Source organism: Crocuta crocuta, unplaced genomic scaffold, assembly GCF_008692635.1.
Source record: "Crocuta crocuta isolate KB4526 unplaced genomic scaffold, BGI_CrCroc_1.0 scaffold118, whole genome shotgun sequence".
NCBI lineage: Eukaryota > Metazoa > Chordata > Mammalia > Carnivora > Hyaenidae > Crocuta > Crocuta crocuta.
In genome coordinates this window covers 7,215,727-7,238,481 of record NW_027551558.1, presented here as the reverse complement: position 1 = coordinate 7,238,481, position 22,755 = coordinate 7,215,727, and the positions used below count along the sequence as shown (strand labels likewise).

Below are 22,755 nucleotides of genomic sequence, written 5' to 3'. Positions count from 1 at the left end.
GGGGGGGGGGGGTGGGGTCCTCTTTGTTTCTGTGTCTCTGTCTCTCTTGCCATTCTCCACGTGGTCTTTGTTGTACAGAGGCTGTTCAGTCAGCTCTCAGTTCTTTTTCAGGATGAATTGTTCTGTAAATAGGTATAGGTTTAGTGTGTCCATGGAGATAGTGTGGTCACTGTCTCCCTACATATTGCCGTCTTGGACCAGAAGTTCTCCATTGAATTTCTTTTGAATCTTTGTTGAATGTTAATTGACTATATATGTCCCTTATTGGTATTTATCTTCTCTTCCATTGACCTGTATATCCATCCTTAAGCCACTACTACCCTGTTTTGGTAATAACTTTATAGTAATATCTTGNGACCTAAGCGAAAGTCGGACGCTTAACCGACTAAGCCACCCAGGCGCCCCGGGTTCTTTAATTTTCATATAAAGTTCAGAATCTGCTTCTTAGTTTTTATAAAAAGCCTTTTGGAATTTTGTTTGATGTTTTATTCAGTTTGTAGATAAATTCTGTGAGAGTTGACATTTTATCAAAATTGAGTCTTCTGATAAGTGAACATGATATCTGTATTTACTTAGTTCTTTATTTCCTCCTGGTTATATTTTGTACCTTCATTGTGTGTGGGACATATTTTTCTAAATTTATTCATAGTATTTTCATGGTTTTGATGCTATTGTAAATAACATTTAAAAATTTGGGGGTTTCTAATTTTAACTTTATATAGGAATATAGTTAATTTTTATGTATTCATTTTTAAATCTTGTGATCTTACTAAATTCACTGATTAGGCCTAGTAGCTTCTTTTGTAGATCTTGTGGGATTTTTCCATGTTATCTGCAAATATAGGCTATTTTCATGTGTGTGCTCTGTAAACTTTCTTCTTCCCTACTTTACTAACTAGACCTTCTGGAATAATGTTGAAGTAATGTCAGACTTCTTTGCTTTCTTCCCTACCTTAAGGGGAAGTATTGATCTTTCACCATTACATGTGATGTCAACAGTAAACTTGCTTAAAGTGTTTTTGTTTTAAGTCATGAGATGTTAATTTTTGTCAGATGGCTATTCTGCGTCTCTTATGATATTCATGTGGCTTTTCATTTTTACTCTGTAACATGAGTTACTGTTGATATTTTGAGGAGACTTTACTAACATTTTTATTTTTCTTAAAGCCGTTTAAGATTGCACAGCAGTGTTGACAGGAAGGTACAGAGATTTCCCACATATGCGTACGCATAGCCTCCCCCTAATATCAGCACCTTCCTTCCTCCTCCAGAGTGGTACGTTTGTTATAATTGATAGACTTACACTGACAAATCATTATCACCCAAAGTCAGTAGTTTACTTTAGGGTTCATTCTTGGTGTTGTACATTCTGTGGATTTGGATAAATGTATAATGACATGAATCCATCATTTTCATATCATGTGTTATTTTCATTGCGTAAAAATTCTTTCTGCTCTGCCTGTTCCTTTCCCAATCTCCCAGTCCCTAGCAAAAAGATCCCTGATCTTTGTACTGTCTGCATAGTTTTGCCTTTTCTGGAGTTTCATATAGGTGGAATCATACAGGATTTTATGGTAAAAGTTTTTTAGATCACCTTTTTTCACTTAGAAATAAGAATTAAAGTTTCCTCCATGTATTTTCATGGCTTGATAGCTCATTTTTTAGTTTTGGCTCATTTACTTTGCTTAATAATTCATTCCATTGTCTGGATACACTACTGTTTATTCATTCACCCATTGAAGGACATCTCGGTTGTTTACAGGCTTTGCAGTTATGAATAAAAGCTACTGTGAACCTCTTTGTGCAGGTTTGTGTGTGGACATATGTTTTCTGGTCCTCTGGGTTAATACCAAAGAGTGTGATGGTGGATTGTATGGTAAGAGTTTTTAGTTTTAGAATAGACTACCCAAGTGGCGCTCACAGTTTACAGTCCCACCAGCAGTGAATCAGAGCTCCTGTTGCTCTACATCTTTACCAGTAATTGATGTTGAGTTTTGGATTGTGGCCATTTTAATAGAGGTATGTAGTGGTATCTTCTTGCTGTTTTAAATTCTTTGGCCCATTTTTAAATTGGATTATTTTCTTTTTTTTTTTTTTTAATGTTTTTATTTATTTCTAGGAGAGAGAGAGAGTGTGTGAGCAGGGGAGGGTCAGAGAGAGAGGGAGTCACAGACTGAAACAGGCTCCAGGCTCCGAGCCGGCAGCCAGCACAGAGCCCGACGCAGGGCTCGATATTTTCTTTTGAGTTTTAAGAGTTCTTTGTATATTTTGGATACAGGTTCTTTATCAGATGTGTCTTTGGCAGATGTTTTCTCCCAGTCTGACTTCTTATTTGATTCCCGAGTCTCACTTTGACAGAAATTTTTAATTTTAACGAAGTTTAGCTATTCAGATTCTTTCTTTTCATGGCTTTTGCCTTTGGTGTGATATCTAAATAGTCCTCACCACAGCCAAGGTCATCACATTTTCTCTTGTTTTATCTTCTAGATATCTAGATATTATCTACTAGATATCTTCTAGAGTTTTATGTATTACGTTTTGGTCTGTGATTACTTTTAATTTTTGTTAAGGCCTGTGCTGTATCTAGATTCAGTTTTTTTTACATGTGGATGTTGAGTTGTTCAGCATCATTTGTGGATTACTTTTGGATTTTTAAATGTTAAACCAGCCTTGCATTACTAGAGTAAACCCCACTTGGTCATGGTGTATTATCTCTTTTATGTATTGCCTGGTTTGATTTGGTAAGTTTTTGTTGATGATTTTTGTGTCTATATTCATGAGTGACTTTGCTATATAGTTTTCGTTTCTTGTACTGTCTTTTATCTGGTTTTGATATCAGAGTAATGTTGACTTTATTAGACGTTGAGATGTATTTCCTCCCTTATTTTCTGAAAGATTTTGTATAGAAATGATAGAATTTCTTTAAATGTTTGATAGAATTCACCAGGAAGCCACATCTGCATAGAATCTTAGGCAGGTCCAGGTTATTTAGGTATTTGTATCGTATCAGTATGGAAATCTGTGTTTCAGAGAACCAGCTCTTTGTTTTATTGATATTTTCTACTGTTTGTTTTATATCTCATTGATTTCCAGTGTTAATTTTATCATTTGCTTCTTTCTGCTTTGGTTTTCATGTTCTCTTCCTGTTCTGATTTCAGATATTTTTTTTGTCTAATAGAAATATTTGAGGGTTTTGTTTAGCTCACTGTTAAAAACACTCCTTAGATATGTTGTACTTTTATTATCATTTAGATCAAATTATTTTCTGAATATTTTTACTTGACATGGAATTCTAGGCTTTAACAATATTTTTTCCCTTCATCATTATTGCTTTATGGATTTAATGTCTAATAGTCCTTCATTTCCTTCTTAGTCCTTCATTTTCTTCGATTGGTTTCAAGAACTTTTCCTTTTAAGGGTTCATCAGTGAGATTTTCTATGATTGATGTTTATCCTACTTTGGTTTGATTTTTGTTTGTTTTTCCTATTAAATAGTTTTCTTCTCTATACCCATTTTTCACGCTTTTGAAAAGTGAAAGAAAATGCATAATTTATTTAACAGTAAATCTAATGTGAGCAATAAAATAATTAAAATGGACTGTTTTCTGAGATGGGACGTAATGATTTTTTTTTTTTTTTTTTTTGGCTGTAATTTTCCTGGTAATGATACTTGCTGTATTTCTTATTTTTGTTTCCTAAATAAAACCATTTTGGAATTACAACAACATACACTAATCGTTCTAGGATGATTCTAGGATCTCATCTTTTGCAAACAAACGGCAGCCTCTCATGATCTGGTTTGGGGGCTGATGGGCAGTGTGTTACCTCAGAAGTTTCTAGTTTAAAAAGGGCTGCAGTTAAGGGCGCCTGGGTGGCTAAATTGGTTAAGCATCTGACTTCAGGTCAGGTCACGATCTCACGGTTTGTGAGCCTGAGCTCTGCATCAGGTTCTGTGCTCCGAGCCTGGAACCTGCTTCAGATTCTGTGTCTCCCTTTGGCTCGCTGCCCCTCCTCCACTCATGCTCTCTTTCTCTCTCAAAAATAAGCAAACATTAAAAAATAAAATAAATAAAAATGGGCTGCAATTAAGCAGGTTCTATGGGCTTCTTGGTAAAATATTGAAGTAGTTCACACTCTTCTTAATATGTATAATATACACTAGGAATTTTTAGGAAGTTTAACCTTAATTAAGTTCCTGAGCATTCTGAATGTTTTTAAGGTGTTTCTTATGAAAAATTTTTGTCCAGATTGATAGGTTGTATGATTGGAAAAAGAGCCCTGACTCTGATGTGGCTGCTACTTTAAAGAAGCAGAAAAAGAATACAAAAGATGAGTTTGAGGAGCGAGCAAAGGCTATTATTGTGGAATTTGCACAGCAGGTAAGAAAACTTCCCCTTCTTAATGAAGAGCCTGTATTATAGAATATTTTTCCTTTTGTTTTATTGTCCTTATAATAAAGCCAGCATTTTCACTAATACTGGTTCTGTTCCCCTATCAATGGCAAGCAGTGATCTCCATTCTTTTCATTTATCACTTTTTCTTTTTAAATTAGAAAGCTGATATTTCAAAGATCTGTCTTTGTAAAGTCTGAATGTTTAAATTTTAAAAATAAAGTTGACTGGGAAAGCAACTACTTTTCTGTGATATAACTAATACCTACAAGTTATACAGGATCTTGAGTGTTTTTGAGGAGTTTCAGAAAGATGAGCCATTTGCTTATCAATTGTCTAGTCAGTCATGCTGTTCTGGATACTTCTGTCCAGTTTGGCCTTTTGGATGATTTTGCTTTTTATGTCTCTAGGGTTTGAATGCAGCTTTGTTTTATGAGAACAAGGATCCCCGTACTTTTGTGTCCTTGGTACCTACCTCTGCACATACTGGTGATGGCATGGGAAGTTTGATCTACCTTCTTGTCGAGTTAACTCAGACCATGTTGAGCAAGAGACTTGCACATTGTGAGGAGCTGAGAGCACAGGTTATGGAGGTAATGATCAGCTTTTCAGTTTATTTTCCCTTTTGTTTTTAACATTGAGGTCTTGGGTGGGGATGATTCCTACTTGTAGATTCAGTCAATATAGTGCAGCAGCATACATTCACTCCCTTTGCAATTATGTCTCATAGGTTAAGGCTCTCCCAGGAATGGGCACCACAATAGATGTGATACTGATCAATGGGCGTTTGAAGGAAGGAGATACAATTATCGTTCCTGGAGTAGAAGGACCCATTGTAACTCAGATTCGAGGCCTCCTGTTACCTCCTCCTATGAAGGAATTACGGGTGAAGGTAAGCCTGGGTGGTAAGTGTTGACACATGGGGACATGTACAGTGTGTATAAGTTCTGCTGAGGTCACTTCTTCACTTCGAGAGTTGGTTGGCTTAATATGCCCTCACTCCTCATCTTATTTTAAATGTCTTCATATAGGAAGGATCATCCGTCAGAGTGGAGATGTGTGCAGTATCTTACTTGCCACCTAAGCTTTCCATGAAAACTGAAGTATATTATTTTGGTTCTAAACTGATTAGTTTCTTATTAACATTTTTTATTGTGAAATAAAACATAAATACAGAAAATTACACAAAGCATAGAAGACAGGTTTAACAAATTTTTAGGAAGCAGACAAAGAATCAGAACATTGTTGACATCCTGGAAGCCTGTGTGCTTCTTACTGATGTTAGCTCCCCGCCCCACATTCCTAAAAATTAACTGCTTCCATTTTTATGATAGTAATTAACATGCTTTAAAAAAAATAATACCTGAGTGTGCACTTCTCAAAAATCTGTATGGACTTTATATACTTAGAGTCATTTTCCATTCCTTTTTATCTGGCTTCTTTTGGTCAAAAAGTACTTTTCTTTTAAGATTAATACATATTATTGCACATAGTGGTTGTGTAGTATTCTACTGAATGAATATATCATGGTTTATGTGATCTCCTATCGATGGAAAGTGTAGGCTATCTGCAGTTTTAAAATTTTTGTTATTACTAGCACTGTCGTTGCTACGAATGTTCTTGTATTATCTCTTGGTGTAGTTGCACAGGTTTCTCCAGGGTATATGCCTGGGAGTGAATTGCTGAGTCCTCACTTAATGCTTAGCTCCACTTTTACTGGATAAGGCCACATTGTTGTCCACAGTGAGTCTAACAAGTTATACTTTCAACTGCAGTGTATTAGAATTTTCATTATGTCACATCTTGTCAGCTCTTTGATGCTGTCAGATTTAAAAAATTTTCCCATCTGGTGGCACGTTGTCGTTTCATGTGGTACTTGCCTGATTGAAATATGGTTGGCTATTATTTTGTATGTTTATTAGCTATTTAAATCACTCCTTTGTGAAATGTCCCTGTGTTCCAGCATTGTCTGTCTTTATTACATGGTCATGGGTATCGTCTACGTAGGACACTAGTCTCTTAGTGGCCTGTATGTATTGCAGCATCTTCTACTCTGTGACTTGTCTTTTTACCTTTTCTGTGGAATCTTACAAAACAGAAGTGTTTAATTTTGATCTTGATATCAATCTTTTATGTGTATTGCTTTTTATGTCTACTTTAAGAAAAATTTCCCTACACCAAGGTCATGAAAATACTCTCTCTCACATCATCTCCTGCTGTGAACCACTTTGAAATAAATGCGGTAACAACTGTTTTGATCTCTGTAGAACCAGTATGAAAAGCATAAAGAAGTAGAAGCAGCTCAGGGGGTGAAGATTCTTGGAAAAGACCTAGAGAAGACATTGGCTGGTTTACCCCTCCTGGTGGCTTACAAAGAAGATGAAATCCCAGTTCTTAAAGTAAGTTACCTTTTTTTTTTTCCCCTTAAACTCCCAAGAGTTCTGCTGGTGTATCAGCAGGGCACATGCTGGTAATGATTAATGAAGTGGGCACCTGTGTCTCTGTGGTGAAGCCTTACCTGGTGGCTCATAGCAAACAGTTGATGCTTTTAGATTACTTCAGTTGGCACCGCCCTGTGAGTGAGCGTAAGTAATATTATATAGACTAGAATTTTAAGATACACATTTATTTAAATTAAAAATGACACAAAAGCTAGAAGCCGTTCATGTTTTTAGAGATCAGAATATGCAAGGGTGCCCGGGTGGCTCATTTGGTTGAGCATCCAGTTCTGGATTTGGGGTCATGATCTTGCGGTTCACAAGTTTGAGTCCTCCCTTGGGCTCTACTCTGACAGTGCAGAGCCTGCTTGGTAGTGTCTCTCTCTCTCTCTCTCTCTCTGCCCCTCCCTCAAAAATAAATAAACTTTAGATAACAGAGTATGCAGACAGAACTCAGAAAATCTTGAAGTCCTTTTAAAGCTTGTCTGCCTGTCTGAAGGAGCAGATGTCCATTGAAGTCCAGCATAGTTCTACAAAGTCATACTCACTTGCCAGAGAGAAGATGGCACTGTTACGAGCACATGGCTCATCTAGTATGCTGAGATCACTGTTACTCTTCAGGAGCACCAGGTCACCACCATCAAGGAATGGGCCACCTTAGGGCCAGTGAGAACAGGGCAGGCATCCCTCTTTGGCCAGTCCCAACTACGTCATGGACCTTTGCATCCTTAATGGCATGGTCATAGCTGTTGTAGTTATTTCTGGGGAAAATGTCTTCATCCCTAAAGGAGCAGTGACTGAGGAAAAGGATTCTGAGGTTAGGGTATTTCAATTAAGGCTTAAGGCAGTCAAGGAGACCCTTTAGGCTAGCACAACACATTACATTTATGTAATGCTTTTTAACTTTGAAAAGACTCATTTCATTCTGCTCACCCATCTACTTTACTTGCCAAGCAGAAGAGAGGTTAAATAGATCTCAACATTAGTAAATCTAAGACAGATGAAGTGTGGGATACATCTCACTGATACGGGCCCGGATTCCCCTTCATTCCACTACAGGTTCTGCTATGCCTTACTTTTTCTTAGTCTTGCTTTCATATTATCAGGTGAATACTTAATTAAGAAGAGAAATACAGTCTAATTGTAAGCTGCTGCTGCTAGAGATGTATTTACAAACTTGTCAAATCTAATTTCTTTTCAAGGATGAGTTGATCCATGAGTTAAAGCAGACGCTAAATGCTATCAAGTTGGAAGAAAAAGGAGTCTATGTCCAGGCATCTACACTGGGATCTTTGGAAGCTCTACTTGAATTTCTGAAAACATCAGAAGTGCCCGTAAGTAATCCTACCTGACTCTCCAGGAGTCCGTGGTAGTCATGGTTTGTAGTGCTGGTTTTGTTTTTTTTTTTTTTTTTTTTTTTTAACCTGACATAGGCCATTAAGCTTAGAAACTCCCTTTCTACAGTATGCAGGAATTAACATTGGTCCAGTCCATAAAAAAGATGTTATGAAGGCTTCAGTGATGTTGGAACATGATCCTCAGTAAGTAATTTCTACTGTGAAGGCTTTCATATTGCCTATTTTCTTCAACCTGTCCTTTGTGACATACTCTTTCACCGAATGATCTTTATTGTGTTTGAACCTTTCAGGTATGCAGTGATTTTGGCCTTTGATGTGAGAATTGAACGGGATGCACAAGAAATGGCTGATAGTTTAGGAGTTAGAATTTTTAGTGCAGAAATTATTTATCATTTATTTGATGCCTTTACGAAATATAGACAAGACTACAAGAAACAGAAACAAGAAGAATTTAAGTAAGTTGGTGATTTTACTTACTTTGGGTTTTTGAATTGCCAAATACAGGTTTCTGCCACTATCTGAAAGCAGAGCATTCCTGCGAAACCTCCTGTAAGCCAAAATGGCATACAGTGAAGAAGCAGTTAACCATTAATTTATATGGAAAGTTTTCTGAGCACTCCCTTCTGATACCTTAGGACACATCTTGATAACCGATAAAACTGAAATGAGATCCAGATGCTCACAGACATCGCTCACAGCCCTGGTGGCATGATGCTGAGATGTGGAGTGTGGTTCTTGGGAAGAAGTTTGGTGGGGCCACTCTGGGGTGCAAAACAAATGTTAAACTTTTCCCCTTTTCATAAAAGCAAAAATCTTTCTCTCTTGGTTAGGAAAAGCAGGTACTAACGTAGGTCTTTATATAAGCAAAGTGGTGTCATCTGAACTTTCAAAATGTAGGGGATACCTGTATCATCAGAAACATGTGTGGACAGTGGAAGCATGGCATTTGCTCATCTAGAAGGGGCTGCATCCTGAAATTATGTGTTATAAACCATAAATTCTGCCCATCTGAGGCATTCTAGCAGTGTTAACCGATCCTCTGTGTAGCCTTTTATTTTTGAATTTTTAAATTGGCAGGTCTGGGTCTCATTAATTGACTAGGCAGTTGCTAAAATTACCTTGCTGGAGTTCCTTATCTGGGATTACATGGGGAGGAAGGAACAAAATTAGAACATAGGAGGTGCAGAAATGAAATGAGGCAAGGTGTTCCATGGGAGGAGAGCTTGTTCCTCCAGACCTCATAGCTTGCCCTCTGTAGGTGGCATTGCTGCAGGTGATTGAGGACTCAGAGGTGACCTTGACCACGTTCCCTCTTGTAGCTCATGGGAGACAGGCAGTGAACCCACAAGAAGTAGGGTGAAGTACTGAAAAGCAGAACAGAGCAGGGAAGGCCTAAATCAGGAGGAAGAGCCATGACAAGCAGTGTGGTTGGGACAGCTTTCCTCCATAGGGTTTCCTGTTCAGAGATCTGAAGGGAACGATCTGAGCCTCCGGGTCCAAGCAGAAGTTGTCTGCAGAAGGGCAGCTACATCGAATCTGACAGAGAACAGGAGATGAGGTCAGAGAATTTGTGGGACTGCGTAGGCCCTGCGGAGGATTGTAGGGAGGCAGTGAGGAGTCTTGTCAGGCTCCCAGTAGTCCAGGTAAGACCTGAGGATGGCTCAGACCACAGGGAGTGATGGCTCAATTTGGGGCACACTTTTAAAGTGAACTGCCAGGTGAGTGTTGGGATTTAGACTGGGATATGTTCCCTTAAAATTAAAAAGACTACTAGGCAGACACTGTGAAAGCACTTGAAGCTCATGCATGATAGTGGCCTTTTGGATCACCTGATTTGGGAACACGGTGGAGAGGTGGCTGGTTTGATGCCTGTGTGGCCCCCAGAGCCGACTGCCCATGTGCCTGACCATGGGTCCTGTCGAGGTTCTCCACTCCCATCTAAATTTTGGGGCAGGGACTTTGCGTGCCCCTGTGATGCAGCCTCTTCAAGACTTGGGAAGTGACAGCACGGAGGGGGGGAGGGGGAAGAGGATGGCAAGGGGATGATGCACCCAGGATGTGAGATGGACGGTAATGGACACCACCAAGGTCCTTCTGGAGCGTCCTTCCTGCTCTTCTGGCACCACCTGGGAGTGTTGCTTTTATCCGACAGAGGAAGCCTCATATTCATATTTGTTTTTTAGGTTTAAGTTGAGATTTCTGTCAGCTTCAAAAATCTTTTTGTTTTTTTTCTTTTAGGCACATAGCAGTATTTCCCTGCAAGATGAAAATCCTACCCCAGTATATTTTTAATTCTCGAGACCCAATAGTGATGGGAGTGACTGTGGAAGCAGGTCAGGTGAAACAGGGGACACCTATGTGCGTCCCTAGCAAAAATGTAAGTTCTCGTTCAAATCATGTGTGGTCTCTCAAAAGCAGTAAAATGGGGAGGCCAGGGGTGGTGACGGCAAGCAGAAGAGCTTATCACCTTCTGTGATTTATCCCTCAACTACAAGTGTTCCTTAGTTAGTGTTAATTCTTAGCACCAGGTATCTTGGGTGCTTCAGCAAATGAAAGTTGCAAGGTGCTTTAACTCACTGCCCTTTTGAAAATTTTTTGAAGTTTCAAACCTGGAGGAAAATAAAAAACAGAGTAATAAACAGCCACATTTCTTTCCCCTACATTAGCATCATACCTAAGAAAAATTAAGAATAACTCAATAATGTCCTGTAATTTATAGTCCTCATTCACATTTCACCAGTTGTCCTGAGTGCCTTTTTTCATTATTGAGAGAGAGTGCATATGCCTTGCATGTGCATGAGTCAGGGAGGGGCGGAGGGAGAGAATCCCAAGCAGTCTCCTTCCATCCGCACAGAGCCCAGTGCGGGGCTCTATCTCATAAACCATGCAGTCATGGCTTGAGCTGAAATCAAGAATCAACCACTTGACTGAACGAGCCCCCCAGGTGCCCTGTCCCAAGTGTCTTTAATAATGCCATCTGCTGACCTCCAGGATTCCTTCAAGGTGCACTGCATTTATTACAGGTTTTAGTTTCACTAGAAACAGCCCCCCATCCTTTCGGAGAGCCCAGTTCTTTTGCAGATCATTTCTCGACTTGGATTTGTCGGTTTCTTCCTCTTTAGACGAAGTTACAGTCACTAGAGCAGATACTGCATGCACAGATGCTCCCGTGTGCCCCGAGCCTCACAACACAGGTTTCCTTACAGTGGCAATGCCACCTTCATTTACTGAGTAAAGTGCTTTGGCTGAGGATGGCCGTTAGGAGCACGTCTTTCTGTCTTTTTGATTATTAAGTAATCTCTGGGGCGCTTTGGGTACCTGTGAAGAGCGTGTTTCAACAACCTTTACTCCTATAGATTTAGTAGTTGGTTTGTAAAACTATGATCCCCCCACCACTTCTGTAAAGAACGTTTCTCTCCCCTGAGCTTTACATTAAGTATCTTCTACACAATTCACTTTTTTAAAAATTTGGTGTTCTAATCCATTACCAATATTTTTGATACCCCCATTTGTCCATTCTGGTCAGTAGGAGGAGCCCATTGGAGGTAGCTACTGCAGACCATTTTCTTCCTTCCTGGAGCAGATGCTCTAGGCTCATCTAGTACTTTCCTTGTCCCAGACCTGGTTCCTTTTGTGGGAGATGGCACTTAGAAGCCATCTGAGCACTAGGACTTGTTGCTTCTAGTTGTTGGTTTCATACCAGTTCAGTGGATTGAGGTAGGACATTTATTTGCAGTGATTATCTCCTCTGTGGCTTTGGCCACACCGAACTCTTCACTTAACCACACCACACACTTTCACTTACTCTCCTCTGTCTCAGGTTCCTAAGCAGGCAGCAGAGTGGTTTTCTCCTGAACTATAACTGAGATCAGGGTGCTCAGAATGAAATGCCAAGCTCGAACCTCGGCCTACACGCCCCACAAGATGTATCCTTGGCTGCTGCTCTGACATAATCCTCTTGCTCACCATACCGACCACTCCCAACTCATTCGTGATTCAGAAGTTTTAGGCCTGCCAGTTCTCTTCTATGGCCATTGTTCTGAGAAAGGGTAGAGCAGAAATAGTAAAATCACATTGGATAGACGGGGCAACTTGAAGCATATGAATGATCTCCTTTTGTCTCTACAGCCGTTTTGTGAAGGGCACAGGGGTTGTGGTGGTATCATCCCTAGTTTACCAGTGAAACATACTGCGATGAGGGATGAAGGGTCACAGAGCCAAGGCTCTTAAACTGGCTCTTCTGCTTTAGCTTTTATTTCAGCTGTCCAGGTTGCAGTGCCTGTGACTGGCATGATTCCTCTGCTTATATAATTGCAGTTCTTATTTTACAGTTTGTTGACATTGGAATAGTAACAAGTATTGAAATAAACCATAAACAAGTGGATGTTGCAAAAAAAGGACAAGAAGTCTGTGTCAAAATAGAACCTATCCCTGGTGAATCTCCCAAAATGTATGGAAGACATTTTGAAGCCACAGACATTCTTGTCAGTAAGGTAAGTGTCTCAGAGGTGGCCTATTTTAGAGAAAGTGAGAGTCAACTCTTCTCTGGTTACCTTTACACAGTAGCTCTGAGGGCTGGAAGTTTGAACTTTAGAGTCCGACGGGCCTGGATCCTCCGTCAGGGCATGAGCTCTGTGGCCTTCTCTGTGTTGAGGAAGGGGCCTCCTAACAGAGAGTGACTGCTAGGGCTTGCAGAGACTTACTACTCTGAAAGGCAGACAGGTACGGCGTTTGTTATTTTGGCCAAGGTTTCTTTTTAATGAAACCTACTAGCACACTTAGGACGTGTGCTTTTTTTGGGCACGTGGTGGTGGTTGTACTGTTGTTGACCCTGTTTGTGCCTCGGGCTTGCAGATTAGCCGGCAGTCCATCGATGCCCTCAAAGACTGGTTCAGAGATGAGATGCAGAAGAGTGACTGGCAGCTTATTGTGGAGCTGAAGAAAGTATTTGAAATCATCTAATTTTTCCACATGGGGCAGGAATTGGACTAAATGTCATAAATACCACCAAGAAAAACAAGACAAAAAAATGGAACGGATATACCTGGACACTGAAGAACTTAAGTATGGAAGGAAAAAAATAGGTGTATAAAATGTTTTCCATGAGAAACCAAGAAACTTACACTGGTTTGACAGTGGTCGATTACATGTCCCCACAGTTCCAATGTGCCTGTTCACCTGCCCACTCCTTTCCCAATCCTCTACTGGCTGCTGTTTTAAAGTTTGCCCTAACCCAAATTTGGATTTTTATTACCGATCTAAAGCTCTTTCAATTTTATACTGATTAAATCAGTACTGCAGTATTTGATTAACCAAGCTTCTGCAGATTTTGTGATTCTTGGGACTCTTTTGATGTAAGAAATACTTTATTTATGCCTATCTATCTATCTATCTTCCCACAGTGATTTTTTTTCCCCCAGCATTCTTCTGCCATATGCCCTTAGGAATTTTTTAAAATAGAAAATTAGGCACTCTGCTATTCTTTATCTGCTTTGTGTGAAACCATGGTGTAAAGCCTAGCTGGCTGCTATTTACTGCTTGTATAGTCCTGAGAGTCCACTGTAATCAGCACAATTCTCAACTACCAATAAAGAAAACAGACATCCACCAGTGAGCTCCGTTAGGCTTCCATGCTAGTGTAGCTTCTCTCCATGAGTGAGTCATCAGCTTTGGTGTACTACCTTGTGTGTACCAGCACATGCTAACGTTAGGGTTTTCTAAGACACACTAGAACCAAGATTGATATATAAAAATTCTCTCATGCGTACATTTCCTGATATACCAATCAAGTAGGGAGTTATTTGGGCTTAGTGTTTCTAAGTTGTTACAGAGAGGTGTCATGATTTGTTCTTATCAGTTACTGGATTTTAGAATGTGGGAAGTCCACGTGAAGATCTATTCCTTTACCCATTATAAGAAATCTGTCCGTGTGAGATTATTTCTTCTAACAGATCTCTACTATCTGATGACTTATTTATATATAGAGAGAGCACAGTGTTAAAGTCAATGTGGGGTGTGTGTTTGTTTAAAGAAAATATTCCCGAGTGTTCACTGGCATAGATTTACAAACTATTTTTGAAGTATTACAGCATAGCATAACTATCATAGCATAGAAAAATACTTTATATACATTTGAAAAATCTGTAATTCTTCAATACTACTGAAGTTTCTCTAGGGATGACAGAGGTGGAGACACCACCGCTGAGCCATCTGTGGGACATAATTTTCCCAGGAAAAGCTTAATACTCAATTATGTGTGTGTTCTAATTTAAAATATGTAAATCCCTCCACTTGGAAGAAGTAAAGAAGGTTTTCTTAACATGGTCCTGTGGTCATGCTTGGGGACAAAGTGGTAAGATTATTTAGAAGCTTTACCCGGAACAAGTAGAATCCCAGTCCGGGACCTCTCGGGAATTTCAGAGCTTAGCATGGAGCCTCTAACAGTCCGGCCTGTAGGTTTCTCAGCCTTTAAACACAATAAACAGTTCAGGATTTGCTTCCTAAAGGATTCACAAAAAGGAGCCTGTACAAAATATACATACAGTTCTTTATTAAACAACTGTAAACACTTCACTGTAAAAATCCATAAAACTTTATAAACAAACATTTTGTAAATAGAATCTATGCTACAGTAAAAGAACACAATTATTTACATGCAATACTGACAAATTTGGCACTTATTGAAAAGAAATGTACAAAACACTTGCTTAAAAAGAAATTTAAAATTATAAAAACTCAGAGCATTACTATCATGCACTTTGCAAATACCTCACAAGCACTTATGGCACAGCTAGCGGAGAGCACCAGGCTCCCTGGAAATATTTATGTTACTTTTAATGTGCTTCCATAAGTCTGTTGTAAAACCACCTGAACATTGTCAAGAATAAAGTCAAATGCCATATTCCAAACCGATTCCACCGACTGCTGCATCAACCTAAAGGTGGGTTAAGAGAAAACTTTAAGTAAAAAGACTGACTCCTCCACCCAAGAAATCAGTTTAACATCTCCTTAGGGCTTTAAACATTTTTAGGTAAGAATCAACTTTGGCCCAGACCCTAGAACACTTCAAAGTATACTTAGTATGGTCTTAAACTATATAAATTGTGAGAGGAACAATCTCCTCTCTCCTGGCAGTTGCTTGGGATTCAAAATAAACATTACCCCCTTTTCACTAACTCTTCAGTTAACTGATTGCCCACATGTGTCAAACTTGCTCTATGCCTCACCTTAAATAAGCTGTGTCAGATGCCCCGTTTTGTCCTTTGGATAAAAATTTTGAATACTTACCTTTTCATATACTTTATGACGAGATCCAGTTTTTCCAAATCTTTTTCCTCTATTAGGTCAGTACAGTATTTCACAACTTGCAGGATGTCTTCCTCCATTGGATCTAGAGGGGAAAAAAACCTCCAGTAAGGAGCAGCCTCTTTGCATGAAGGAGACCTGCATCTCTACAACTACCCCTGACTTCTATACATCCAATCAGTGGTCTATAGTATGGAGCTTTTCAAAGTCAGCCCCAGAGAGTCCAAGGTTAGAAGGTGGCTGGTTTTGGCCCACCAGATTTAGAAAAAGGAGTTACATTGTAACAGTTGAGTCTGTTCATGTTGTAAAATCTTAGAACCACTTCTTCTCAGTCTGTGGCCTCCTCATGTCAGTCAAGCCCACCTGAAATGGTAGTTATCCACTCTTTGAGCAAGGTCTTCACATCACTGAATTCGACAGCTCCTGCTAGGTTGGGTGCTGGGGGTCTCACATGGCCGGATGGCTCAGGCTGCAAACCAGAAGGGCCTGGCACACCTGAAGTGGAAGCAGAGAGTTCTCCCTGTTAAGAGAACAAATGACAAACAATGCTATATTTACATAATATCAAGTACATTAAGATCTGAAAAAGGTCAAAGTTTAAACAGCATGAAAAATATTACCGGAGGTTTCTCAGAAGCAAGACCTTCGTGTTTCAGAAACCCATCAATCAACTTCTGGGGACTCCCAGAGGCCCCTGGCAGAGTTTTCACAGGACTATTAAGCAACTTGTTTTTCAAAGGGCTCTGAATCTTTTTTGGAGAACTGACGGGATTTTTTTTCTTGTTTCGTTTCTTTTCTTTCACTGCTGCTGGTTTTAGCTGATGTAATGGATTCTTTGGCACTAAAGGAGTATTAACATGATATATTCAACAAATTATGTCTGGAGAGTACCATGTGATCTTTTTCTTCCTCTTAAATATAACCGCTGCATGTGTGCACGCACACACACCGACACTGGCCTCTTACCAAGATCGTATTGGAGGCAGTAACTGGATGAAAGCGCAGGCTCTAAGACCCCCCCCCCCCCAATCTGTGCCCACTTTCTTTGTGGCACTAAAAAGCTGATCTTTTGGGCACTGCTTATCTATAAAAGGTTAAAAGAAAATCCAACAGTTCAGACATTATTGGAATGCATGTTCAAAACCCTTCATTCAGATTTTCAGGTTTAAACCTATACTCTGATCTGTTAGTCTGAAATAAATTCATTCACTCCTTCACTGTATTCATTTATGAGTGTGAGCAGTACAGGGGGAGAGAATCCTAAGCAGGCTCCATGCTCAGCACAGAGCTCAGCATAGAGCCACTGATGTAGCTCTCGATCCCACACCCCTAACATGACCTGAGCTGAAATCAAGAGTCGGATCCTCAACCGACTGAACCACCCAGGTGCCCCCAGACTACTTTTAAAGTAAAGCTGTTTAAGAAGTTACAGGCACAACTCCAACTAGGACTAGAGCAACACTACCGGCAATCATATACTTGCCCTGCTCCAATACAAAGAGCTCTTAACATGATTAGCAGCTAGACGCTGGCCATTATCTACTACGATAATCATACCCTACCAATGACCTCGTTCCTCTCATCTTCAGTTGTGCTGCATGTCCCTTCCCACGCTTACCGGATGCAGCAGCCGGCTGTTGGTAAGTGGCATTCTCTCCCTGCCTTTGTCTTTGATCATATGCTGCCTTCAGCTCCTTCTGAAGCTCAGCAGGAAGGGCAGCAAACACCTCAGGGTCCACCTAGTGGAAATGAGAGGGTTCAAAGTCAAACCTGAGTTCATCTCGGTTTTTTCAGAAAACAGATTTTGTTTTCAAATCCTGCTTTTCTGATCTGTATGAATCCTCAATAGTAAAGCTCATTAAATCCTCACAAGGTTTTAGAATGAGAATAAGAAAATTCTAAGAACTGACTTTAAGAAAAAACACCCCAAAACCACTGCAGAAACAGCAGGGCAAGAAGCAACACTAGAAAATGAGAAGCGGGGTGCCTGGGTGGCTCAGTCAGTTGAGCTTCTGACCCTTGATTTTGGCTCCAGTTGTGAGATCAAGCCCTGTGTTGGGCTCAGTGCTGACAGCACAGGGTCTGCTTGAGATTTGCTCCCTCCCTCAAATGAACTTAAAAAAAAGATGCTCTCCAAAAAGAAACAAACAAACCAGAAGCAAATCTAAGAAAATGGGCTTATGTGCAGTATTTAAAAAAAAAAAAAACAAAAAAACCAGACCACCAAACTTAGATGGTCTCTAGTCTATGATTGTACATCTCCACCTAGCGCTTTTTTTTTTTTTAATGCTTATTTTTGATGGAGTGTGAATGAAGGACGGGCAGAGAAAGTGGGACAGAGGGTCTGAAGTGGCCTCTGCACTGACAGCAGAGAGCCTGACATGGGGCTCAAACTCATGAACTGTGAGATCATGACCTGAGCTGAAGTTGAACTCTTAACTGACAGAGCTACCCAGGCGCCCTGCCTCTGTGTAGTTATTTAAAATGTGTCCCAGTGGTCTTTCCTGGCTAAGAAAATAGGGACAGAATATGTTTCTTCTGGGTGGAAGTTTGAAGTACCTACATACCATATCCTCCTCCTCTGGCTGTCCGTGTCCTTTAGGTGATGTAGAAATGAGCCAGTCCCTTGGGCCCCAATGGATATGGTGTAAGCTACCACAAGTTTAGGATCCAAAGGAAAAGAGGAAATGAGCTGGTATAGGATGGGTGACCATATGTAGGGTGGAAGGTCCCTAATTTAACTTACCTGTGAAAATGCTGGCAGGGCTATGACATTAATTCCTGCATCACTGTTAGATTCTTGAGGTTCTGGTATTTGTAACAAAACTGTCCCAACAGGTTGTGGCAAAATTCCTGTATTACAGCCATTTACTGGCTCTTTCTTTTTGTCACCATGCAGCTCTCCTTGCTGAACAGCACAAACTTGCTCTACTTGTTCCCGGAGATCAGGTGGCAGTGCTTCTAAAACAGACTGATCGAGCTATAAAATACCAGAGTCTGAAGTTAAAGCATGCTCAGTGGTAGGAATGTTAATGTACCATTCAATTTGAACATCTGAGATAATGAACACAAGGTGCAGAGAAGCAGGCTAGGAAAGGTGACCCCTCGAAGCAGCACATTTTTTGGAATGTCTTGGCCTTTTGCCATTAGGGCCTCAGTAGTAATGTAAAGTCCGAAGAGACCAGCGTACACCTCCGGGCGGTACCACTGGATCAGGCCAGTCCAAATATACTTAATTTATCTGTACTGCAATAGGGGCAGACCGAGCCATTGTCAAACTCGGATCTCAGACCCCACCACGGGCAGGGACAATGCCTACGGGGTATGTCAAATTTTGGGAATCAGACAATGGAATCCAGGGTCAGAACTTTACCTTTCAGACAGGAGACTATCTGCCCCCAAATACAAGTAACTTCCAGTTCTGACAACAGCAAGTTAGAAAAAAGGGATTCTAGAAACTAACTTTTCTCTGGCCTACATACCAGAATCCTCTGCCCATCGGTATACTTTCATTTAGAAATGAAATCCCATAAGCTGGGTAGGCCAATCTACTTTGCCAGGAACAACTATTTTTGGATAACTTGCCAACAACTGGGACCCAATGCCAGCTGATTACCCCTGTCCCTTTCTCAGCCTCACAGCTTGCATGTCTATTTTCTTCAGCCTCCCACTACACAGTGAAGCAGAGAAATGGACTTTCCCAATATATATTGAAGTGCTATCTTAACCTTCCAAGGAACAAAAGTTCCAACAGTATTCCACATTTACAGCCCATACCAATGGAATTACTAGCTTACGTTAGGAAAATCATTCACTCTGCAGCAAGAACGGCCTGCAAATGCTGCAAGAAAAACAGACATGGGCCCCTGCTGATGATCACAAAGCAATACTGCTGAATAGAGTGGAGTCCCTGTGATTACCGCTGCTACAAAGAGGTAAAGTGGGTACTGATGGGCAGTTGTAGAACGGCTTTCATCCATGTTCTACAACTTCCAAGAATCGCAGATCTTTCAAAAGCACCACCTTTCCCCTAACCTGATTGTTTCTCATGTGGAATTCAAAAAAACACCACACCATGAGCCACCCCTGATCTACCCTGATAAGTAGCCTTCTCCCCTTCTTGGCTATGCTGTTAACTAAAAATGTCATCCCTACTTTAAAACTGCTTTTGCCCTTACATCATACTCAGAACTATAAAAACATACCTGGGAAGGTGATGGAACCTCTATACTCAGGTTAAGTCTTGATTTTAAACTGACTGGAGAATGCAGACCATTCCATTTCCCTGAAGACTCAGCTTTGCTAGTAACAGGATTGACACCTGATGTCAGATGTGTAGAAAAAGACGGCAAGAAACTGCAATTTCTAGAGGCAGATGATATTTCCAGATCCATAGCAGCCAGAAATACTGAAAGTATAGAAAATACGTAAAGTAGCTTCTTCATATCATCAGGGACAGGATGATATGGATTACTTTAATCCATTTTAAGTAAAACAAACCTACACTACTGATTTCATTATAATCCAGAATGTCCCTTTGTTTTAAAAAGTCACAGAGCCATGCCAGACAACTGTTGTATTAAATGAGCCTTCCTAAGGATCAAAGCGGCACCAAAGCAAAAACCACAGTGATGACCACTGACCTTCCTTGTGTTCCTCTTCTGTGCATTTCTTTGCTTTCTGAACTTGGAAAAGATCCAGGACAGAGTGTGACCCACCAGAAAGAACTGACGGACGACTGGGGCACGCAGAAGGGTCTGGGTTGGTCGGAACCAACTGATTCACGTGAATCCCAACCTAGAACCAGAGTTGAAAATATGTTTCCAGGAAAACTAAAGAATATGAATCCAACTGAGCACAATTCTCAGCTATTCCTTTTTAAAAAGATGTTCTAGATCTATTTCTATGATAAAAGACTAAATGAAAGTATTCAAACAGCCTTCTACATGATTTATTACAAAAACTATACTAGCTAGCAAGCAGTTATTCACCTCAATCTTGGAGTATCCAATTCTATCCAGATATACTGTAATGTCTTCAAAATCAGAAAAATCCAAAAAAGTATTATAATATATCCTACTGAAGTTCTAATCAACTAAATTCTTTTTAAGATTAAAAAAATATGCTACAGGAGACAGTCTACTTGCAACCTTCATTTATCATTTTTCTGTTTAAAATGAAGAACTTTTTAAACAAGTGGGCTTGGGGGCGGGATGAGCAGTGCTCTGGGTGCACTGTGCCCCCCACACCACCATAAAGCCTTACTGTAACAGTACTTCAGGGAGTTTTGATCATGTCTGGCTTAGTAATTCTTTAATACTTCCACCAATACCCACACCAATGAAACCTACAAAGGTTCATCCTTAAGAAAATTAAGGTTTTTACATTTTTTTATATTCTCTCACCTATCCATCCCAAAGGCATGTTTGTGGGGATAAATTCTCCCTTCTAGAGCATCAACAGACACCGGAATAAATTTTGGATTAAAAGGGACCTTAAAGGTATAAGAATTATTTGCAGTTCCACACTCTTCACAGTCCCATCTACTTCTACGGGAATGAGAACTGGAAGCAGGATAATATATGTAAAATAAGCCCTTGGTTAATAAAAATTCAAGATACAAAATTATTCTAGGCAGAAAACAAAACAGCTTTCAGAACCTATTTGACTCTTTGAAAAATAACAAGATCAGGTCAGATGAGAAAGTCCAGAGGTTTTCAGTTTCTATTCTCCTGGTATTATATCAAAGGAGCTGAAAATATGCTCATAAACCCACTACCCACTGCCATGACCATTCTCACATCAAGCTTAATTAAGTGAGAAAAGCATTACAGAAAGTAAGGATTTTAAAATGTTATATACTTACCCCTCTCATATCCGATATATTTAGTTTCATTGTGTGAAACATGTTTAGTGTAGCTTTTCCAATTATCTTTGCACTATCTGTTGCCTGGTCAAGAGTTATGGTCCTGTAAGTGACAGAATTAACTTTAATGGAACAAAAGCTACAGTCCATACATATGCACTTAGTACCTCATGAGTATGGAACAGTTTAAAGAGATGCAGGAAAGTTGTAAAGAAGTTACAAAAAGTTTAAGTACTAAAGATAGTCCTTAAAAATGAACATGAAAGTCCTCCTTCGAGGAAGCCAGTAAAAACAAATCAATTACACTGACAGCCGGTATAACCATACATAACACTGGGACTTTGAGATACAGGTTAATGAAGACCTGGCCAACTAAAAATAAACTGGAAAACATTTTTGGAAAAGATGTATTTTAGTTAATGCATATACAAATACAAATATTATTTTGCATCTAAAGCATGAATATAAATATGAAGTTTTAGATTCCAAGAGAAGTTTTAGGTTCCAAGACTATGTTGAGGTATAAAAGGAAGATAAATTCCCTGTTTCAGTTTTTGACTCGACTCTTATTATGTGTGAAGTAAAGCCAGTACATAATTTCAACATGTGAATTACGTGCATGACAATTTTTTCTCAGAGGCTCTAGAAATCAATGAAGAAATGCATGAACAGCAATGACAAAGGAAACATGGTGGCACCCTAAAACCCAGCAGGACCAGAATAGACAACTTTTAGATGTTTAAGAATTACAGAAAGAATTACAGGAGACTGCATTATTAGGTGCTAAAAACTATTTTCATTATATTATTTTCTTAGTATCATGAGGACATTATGAACATCCATGAAAGGTACCAGTTTTTTAAGGAAAATTATTTCCACTGATTTGTTACCTTAATTACATGTATTTCACATAAATAAATACGTAAGAACTTAAAAGATTTTTAGTGGACCATGGTAGTTTAAACCCATGTTTATAGATTTCCAGAACACCACTAAATTGTCTTGAAATCAGACTTTATTTTTTATTTTCTTATTTAAATGTTTATTTTTGAGAGAGACAGAAACAGAGCGTGAGAGAGAGGGAGACACAGAATCTGAAACAGGCTGAGCTGTCAGCACAAAGCAGGACCCAAACTCTCGAGCCATGAGATCATGACCTGAGCCGAAGTCGGACACTCAACCGATGGAGCCACCCAGGTGCCCCTTGAAATGACTTTAAATGGCATAAACTCTTAAAAAATAGAAATGGAAGAGGAGACAAGAGCAGAAGACAAATGTTAACCATAAGTTAACCATAAATGTTTCAGAATACTGAAAGCATCTATCAGTAAGTGGTAAGTTACCAAATATGCCTGCTAAGTGCTTAAAGCAAGGCAACTTTAGATAAGCCAATTTAT

General features: G+C 39.7%; 2 protein-coding genes across 6 annotated transcripts in view; one reads left to right on the top strand and one right to left on the bottom strand.

Annotated features, from left to right (window-relative positions):
- EIF5B (eukaryotic translation initiation factor 5B) overlaps window positions 1-14,506 on the top strand; it is an 89,970-nt gene extending 75,464 nt beyond the window's left edge. The window contains exons 15-24 of the mRNA XM_077749258.1: window positions 4,248-4,379; window positions 4,802-4,984; window positions 5,122-5,283; window positions 6,659-6,790; window positions 8,032-8,163; window positions 8,294-8,370; window positions 8,478-8,642; window positions 10,426-10,564; window positions 12,519-12,680; window positions 13,042-14,506. Of these exons, the coding sequence (XP_077605384.1) occupies window positions 4,248-4,379; window positions 4,802-4,984; window positions 5,122-5,283; window positions 6,659-6,790; window positions 8,032-8,163; window positions 8,294-8,370; window positions 8,478-8,642; window positions 10,426-10,564; window positions 12,519-12,680; window positions 13,042-13,149 (1,392 nt within the window). The 3' untranslated portion in view covers window positions 13,150-14,506. The remainder of the gene's footprint in view (window positions 1-4,247; window positions 4,380-4,801; window positions 4,985-5,121; window positions 5,284-6,658; window positions 6,791-8,031; window positions 8,164-8,293; window positions 8,371-8,477; window positions 8,643-10,425; window positions 10,565-12,518; window positions 12,681-13,041) is intronic.
- Window positions 14,507-14,717: 211 nt separating this feature from the next.
- Window positions 14,718-22,755, bottom strand: part of REV1 (REV1 DNA directed polymerase) — a 64,391-nt gene continuing 56,353 nt past the window's right edge. For all 5 annotated transcript variants that reach the window (XM_077749252.1, XM_077749253.1, XM_077749255.1 and 2 more), the window contains 9 exons: window positions 21,359-21,461; window positions 20,136-20,289; window positions 19,698-19,900; window positions 18,239-18,472; window positions 17,111-17,231; window positions 16,113-16,333; window positions 15,856-16,012; window positions 15,475-15,577; window positions 14,718-15,121 (listed from right to left, as the gene is read on the bottom strand). In XM_077749252.1, the coding sequence (XP_077605378.1) occupies window positions 15,010-15,121; window positions 15,475-15,577; window positions 15,856-16,012; window positions 16,113-16,333; window positions 17,111-17,231; window positions 18,239-18,472; window positions 19,698-19,900; window positions 20,136-20,289; window positions 21,359-21,461 (1,408 nt within the window). In that variant the 3' untranslated portion in view covers window positions 14,718-15,009. The remainder of the gene's footprint in view (window positions 15,122-15,474; window positions 15,578-15,855; window positions 16,013-16,112; window positions 16,334-17,110; window positions 17,232-18,238; window positions 18,473-19,697; window positions 19,901-20,135; window positions 20,290-21,358; window positions 21,462-22,755) is intronic.